At 54.0% G+C, this 6,755-nt stretch overlaps 1 protein-coding gene across 1 annotated transcript in view; it reads left to right on the top strand.

The window, feature by feature from the left end:
* The first annotated feature begins 357 nt into the window (after positions 1 to 357).
* LOC127628182 (junction-mediating and -regulatory protein-like) overlaps positions 358 to 6,755 on the top strand; it is a 38,403-nt gene continuing 32,005 nt past the window's right edge. Inside the window, exon 1 of the mRNA XM_052104911.1 lies at positions 358 to 1,647. Within this exon, the coding sequence (XP_051960871.1) occupies positions 892 to 1,647 (756 nt within the window). The 5' untranslated portion in view covers positions 358 to 891. The remainder of the gene's footprint in view (positions 1,648 to 6,755) is intronic.

Raw genomic sequence — 6,755 nt, 5'->3', positions numbered from 1 at the left:
TCAATGTTTTATTACATGTTGGAGTGTTGTGCAGTTATTACTCGTGCTGGTCAATGATGACCTCTAGTGGACTGTATGAACTCATGTTGAATTCAAAAACATATCAAAGCAAAACAATGCAATGCCTACATGACTCTATCATTAGAGAGATCACACATGAGATTGTTTTGTGTCATCTCTGTCATTTGTTTATTTACTACGAAGTGAAAAAGCTGTGTGAGCATCCTCTAAGTGTGCTGAGCCAGGGTTTGTAACATTTAACACGTTGCGTCCACCGCATCTCCTCTGATGGCGTCATCACGCAAAGAGCGTGCGTGCGTGTCCCACGTGCAGATGTTTACGTCCTCCTATCCGTGACGTCAGCGCCCAGTCGTCGGATGAGACACATTTGCGATGTTAAATATGCTGATTTTGACAATATACGCGACGCTCTCTGGCATTAGCGGCACGGTGACACGCGCCGTGGATGCGCGGCGCTCGATCGGGTAGTTTAATGCGGTTGTTAGTGCGGAGCGTTGCGGGTTTTTGAAGGATCTGCGCGAGGGAGAAAGACCCCCACTCTCCGCGCACGCGCCTGACTCTTGTAAACAGAGACGCGCACGAGACCAGCCGGACAAAAGGCCTCGTGAGCGACGCGCGGCAGGTGACGCGACGCGCGGAGGGTTAAATATAACAACAGAAGATGAGCACGTTAAAGGACGCATCCGGACCCTCGAGGACAAAACAAAGACCAACGCGAGTTTTAGGGTATTAACGCGCGACTGAAGCGAGTGTGTTCATCCGCGTCCGTTAGTCTGCCATCTATTTACATTTTTTTTAATCTAATTTAATTTATCCCGCTTTATTGGTGGTGGTGTTGTTTCGCGATCTTTGTCCCGGGATAAACGGGGCATGTCATTCACGATGGAGGATACTCTAGAGTCCGGCTGGGTTTCGGTGCGACCGAATGTTTTTGAGGAGAAAGAAAAGCACAAGTTCGTCTTCATCGTCGCGTGGAACGACATTGAGGGAAAGTTCGCCGTCACGTGCCACAACCGAACCGTGCAGAAACGGACCGCAGTACGTGACTCGCTGCTGCTCGAGGCGGCTGAGGGCGAACTGACCGCGGGCAGACAACAGCGTCCCGCCAGCGACAGGCCTCCGTCGAAGAGTCCGGACCGGGAATCCAGTTCCAGCAGACCGGTGGCGAGAAGTCCGAGCAAAGCGAGCGGAACCGCCAAGAGCGGCGACATGGAAGTTCCAGACCCGATCCCCGGTGTGGCGGATGAAGCACCGGAGGTTCCGGACGGGGATGACTTCAGCTGGGCCGGACTCTTCTCGTTCCAGGACATGCGGGCCGCTCACATGCTGCTGTGCGCCGTCAACTCGGACCTGGAACCGTGTCTGCCCGCCTTCCCCGAGGAGCAGACCGGCGTGTGGTCGGTTCTGTTCGGGGTTCCGGAGATGAGCGCGCGCGAGATGGAGGCGCTCTGCTTCCAGCTACAGGTGTATCTGGGTCACGCGCTCGACACCTGCGGATGGAAGATCCTGTCTCAGATTCTGTTTCCGGACAACGACGATTCTGAGGAGTATTACGAGAGTCTGAGTGAGCTCCGACAGAAGGGGTATGAAGATGCGCTCCAGAGGAACAAGAGACACCTGCAAGAGGTGAGACTCTCACAAACACACACCTGAGTCATTCACACTATTGTCAATGCATCCACCACTAAATATCAAAGCAAGTGTCATTTAGTGTACAGAGGGATATCACAGTCACTCTTTTGAATCAAAACGGTTATAAAAAGTTTGTTTTGACATAAAACAATATATAATGTTGACTAAATGTGGCATCTGCTAACAAATGAGGCTACAGCTCAGAACTAACTTCACCTTCCTGAGTCATTTTTGTTCAATGGGTTTTAAGCAACTGTTGTCAAGGTGATCTTTAGTGGATGTTTAACCCTGGAAATCTGACATGGGAAAGAATTGTCAGAAAATTAGATTTTTTTTTATTACATTAATCCGTTTTAGTAGCATTAGGAAAAATATATAAAAAATAGATGTTTTTTTTTATGTGTCATATTTGAATAATTATTTAGATTGGTTAAATAAGATTGTAAATCATGTTTAAAAATTAATAATAATTGTATTTAGAAGCTAGGGGTGCTACGATCCATCAATCTCGATCCAATAACCAACGATACAATGTTATCAATACAACGCGGAAATATCGCTATATAGAATTTTATAAGATGCACTTTTATTTTAATGCAACCTTACTACATTAATTTCTCTTTATGAGCGCTAAATACGCTACATGTGGGACACGGATGTGCACGTGATCTGTGAAGCCAAATTGTGCACGCACGCGTCAACCGGCGTCCCACGAAACGCGAGCTCTAGACCAGTGACAGGATCCGTGCGAGGACGTCAACCGGGCGTCCCGTGAAACGCGAGCTCTAGACCAGTGACAGGATCCGTGCGAGGACGTCAACCGGGCGTCCCGCGAAACGCGAGCTCTAGACCAGTGACAGGATCCGTGCGAGGACGTCAACCGGGCGTCCCGCGAAACGCGAGCTCTAGACCAGTGACAGGATCCGTGCGAGGACGTCAACCGGGCGTCCCGCAAACGCGAGCTCTAGACCAGTGACAGGATCCGTCGCGAGGACGTCAACCGGGCGTCCCGCCAAACGCGAGCTCTAGACCAGTGACAGGATCCGTCGGCGAGGACGCCAACCGGGCGTCCCGCGAAACGCGAGCTCTAGACCAGTGACAGGATCCGTGCGAGGACATCAACTGGGCGTCACCGCGCAACGCGAGCTCTAGACCAGTGACAGGATCCGTGCGAGGACGTCAACCGGGCGTCCCGCGAAACGCGAGCTCTAGACCAGTGACAGGATCCGTGCGAGGACGTCAACCGGGCGTCCCGCGAAACGCGAGCTCTAGACCAGTGACAGGATCCGTGCGAGGACGTCAACTGGGCGTCCCGCGAAACGCGAGCTCCAGACCAGTGACAGGATCCGTGCGAGGACGCCAACTGGGCGTCCCGCTAAACGCGAGCTCTAGACCAGTGACAGGATCCGTCGCGAGGACGTCAACTGGGCGTACCGCGAACGCGAGCTCCAGACCAGTGACAGGATCCGTGCGAGGACGTCAACCGGGCGTCCCGCAAACGCGAGCTCTAGACCAGTGACAGGATCCGTGCGAGGACGTCAACCGGGCGTCCCGCAAACGCGAGCTCTAGACCAGTGACAGGATCCGCGCGAGGACGTCAACCGGGCGTCCCGCGAAACGCGAGCTCTAGACCAGTGACAGGATCCGTGCGAGGACGCCAACCGGCGTCCCGCGAAACGCGAGCTCTAGACCAGTGACAGGATCCGTGCGAGGACGTCAACCGGGCGTCCCGCAAACGCGAGCTCTAGACCAGTGACAGGATCCGCGCGAGGACGTCAACCGGGCGTCCCGCGAAACGCGAGCTCTAGACCAGTGACAGGATCCGCGCGAGGACGCCAACCGGGCGTCCCGCAAACGCGAAGCTCTAGACCAGTGACAGGATCCGTGCGAGGACGCCAACCGGGCGTCCCGCGAAACGCGAGCTCTAGACCAGTGACAGGATCCGTGCGAGGACGCCAACCGGGCGTCCCGCGAAACGCGAGCTCTAGACCAGTGACAGGATCCGTGCGAGGACGCCAACCGGGCGTCCCGCTAAACGCGAGCTCTAGACCAGTGACAGGATCCGCGCGAGGACGCCAACCGGCGTCCCGCGAAACGCGAGCTCTAGACCAGTGACAGGATCCGTCGCGAGGACGCCAACCGGGCGTCCCGCAAACGCGAGCTCTAGACCAGTGACAGGATCCGTGCGAGGACGCCAACCGGGCGTCCCGCCAAACGCGAAGCTCTAGACCAGTGACAGGATCCGTGCGAGGACGCCAACCGGGCGTCCCGCAAACGCGAGCTCTAGACCAGTGACAGGATCCGTGCGAGGACGTCAACCGGGCGTCCCGCGAAACGCGAGCTCTAGACCAGTGACAGGATCCGTGCGAGGACGTCAACCGGGCGTCCCGCGAAACGCGAGCTCTAGACCAGTGACAGGATCCGTGCGAGCACGTCAACTGGGATTACCTCGAAACGCGAGCTCCAGACCAGTGACAGGATCCGTGCGAGGACGTCAACCGGGCGTCCCGCGAAACGTTAGCTCTAGATCAGTGACAGGATCCGTGCGAGGACGTCAACTGGGCGTCCCGCGAAACGCGAGCTCTAGACCAGTGACAGGATCCGTGCGAGGACGTCAACCGGGCGTCCCGCGAAACGTTAGCTCTAGATCAGTGACATGATCCGTCAGGCGCACCGTGGAAGCGAGCTCTAGACCGTGGCGGATCCGCGCGTGAAACGCGAGCTCTAGATCAGTGACCGGATCCGTGCGAGGACATCAACCGGGCGTCCCGCGAAACGTTAGCTCTAGACCAGTGACAGGATCCGTGCGAGGACGTCAACCGGCGTCCGGTGAAACGTTAGCTCTAGATCAGTGACATGATCCGTGCGAGGACATCAACCGGGCGTCCCGTGAAACGCGAGCTCTAGACCAGTGACAGGATCCGTGCGAGGACGTCAACCGGGCGTCCCGTGAAACGCGAGCTCTAGATCAGTGACCGGATCCGTGCGAGGACGTCAACCGGGCGTCCCGCGAAACGTTAGCTCTAGATCAGTGACATGATCCGTGCGAGGACATCAACCGGGCGTCCCGTGAAACGCGAGCTCTAGACCAGTGACAGGATCCGTGCGAGGACGTCAACCGGGCGTCCCGTGAAACGCGAGCTCTAGATCAGTGACCGGATCCGTGCGAGGACATCAACCGGGCGTCCCGCGAAACGTTAGCTCTAGACCAGTGACAGGATCCGTGCGAGGACGTCAACCGGGCGTCCGGTGAAACGCGAGCTCTAGATCAGTGACAGGATCCGTGCGAGGACATCAACCGGGCGTCCCGCGAAACGCGAGCTCTAGACCAGTGACAGGATCCGTGCGAGCACGTCAACTGGGATTACCTCGAAACGCGAGCTCCAGACCAGTGAAAAAAATCGGTGCGTGTACGTCAACCGGGCACGCCTTACATAGCAAGCTCCAGATCAGTGACGGGATCAATGCGCGCACGTCAACATTTCTAGATCTTTGTCCCCATGTGCACTTGCAAACTGTAGTCTGGCTTGTTTATGGTGGTTTTGGAGCAGCGGCTTCTTCCTTGCTGAGCCTTTCAGGTGATGTCCATATAGGACTGGTTTTGCTGTGGATCTAGATACTCGTCCACCTGTTTCCTCCAGCATCTTCACAAGGTCCTTTGCTGTTGTTCTGGGATTGATTTGCACTTTAGCACCAAACTACGTTCATCTCTAGGAGACAGAATGTATATATGAATTAATAAATACAATTCTTTAAAAGAGCTGTTCACTTGGAAACTTCCTCATGGTATTGTTTATTTGTCTCTTATGTCGGTCAAATCCACTTGTGAAATAAGTTGGCCGGTATAAAAGCTGACCTCTGGAGTAAACGTCCAAGTATCCTGTATGTAAACTAGTGTATACGTCACAAACACACCTCGTCCTGGTGGTAAATGAAGGTAGATCAGGTTTCGTCTGACAGATGGCAGTTTAGTTTAGGAGCTCAGTGACCCATGCAGGCGATTGAGGAGGGGGGGGTCACCAATCAGCTCTCACCCCTTCCCAAACCATGAGCCCTGCACACTAGCTAACAGAGATCGAACTCAAACTGGAGGTGGAATTCAGCTGTCCAAGATAGGGTAAGATACGTCTACGAAACGAATGCTTGAGATTGGACATTATCAGCCATTAACGTGTGTATTAGATGAAGTCCAGTCAGTTTGTTATTCTGGGAGTCTGGGAAATCTCAACTGGTAAACCCCGCCCCCTGGTGACGGATGATGATGTCATAACTTAGGACCAAGCAGAAATGAGTTGTTGAGGGGTTCAGTGTGGTTTCAACAGCAGCTGCTCTGTTGAGTATCTTCAATAACACTTCAGTTCAAACGACTCTTCATCATCTGTCTTCCTCTACTGAACAGCTGCGTCATTACAGCAGACACAACGTGTGTTTGTGTGAATGCAACCAGTGTGACCAGAGAGCTAAATGGCCTTGCATGGGGTCATGTAAGGTCACCACCATGGTAACAGATCTTCACAGGAACATGAGCTAATTGTTTTTTTTATTTTATATTTTAATCCCATTTTCTCCCCAATTTGGCATGCCCAATTCCCACTGCTAACTAAGTCCTCGTGGTGGTGCGGTTAATCGCCAATTGCTTCCGTTGCCTTCTGAGACGTCAATCTGATCACGTGACTCATTGTGCATGACACCGCGGAGACTCACAGCATGTGGAGACTCATGCTACTCTCCACGATCCACACACAACTCACCACACGCCCCATTGAGAGAACCACTAATCACCACCACGAGGAGGTTACCCCATGTGACTCTACCCTCCCTAGCAACCGGGACAATCTGGTTACCCCATGTGACTACCCTCCCTAGCAACCGGCCAATTTGGTTGCTAAGGAGACCTGGCTAGAGTCACTCACCACACGCCCCATTGAGAGTGAGAACCACATTATAGCGACCACGAGGAGGTTACCCCATGTGACTCTACCCTCCCTAGCAACCGGGCCAATTTGGTTGCTTAGGAGACCTGGCTAGAGTCACTCACCACACGCCCCATTGAGAGTGAGAACCACATTATAGCACCACGAGGAGGTTACCCCATGTGACTC

Source organism: Xyrauchen texanus, chromosome 34 (genome assembly GCF_025860055.1).
Source record: "Xyrauchen texanus isolate HMW12.3.18 chromosome 34, RBS_HiC_50CHRs, whole genome shotgun sequence".
Classification (NCBI taxonomy): Eukaryota; Metazoa; Chordata; class Actinopteri; order Cypriniformes; family Catostomidae; genus Xyrauchen; species Xyrauchen texanus.
This window is presented reverse-complemented; position numbering and strand designations above follow the sequence as displayed.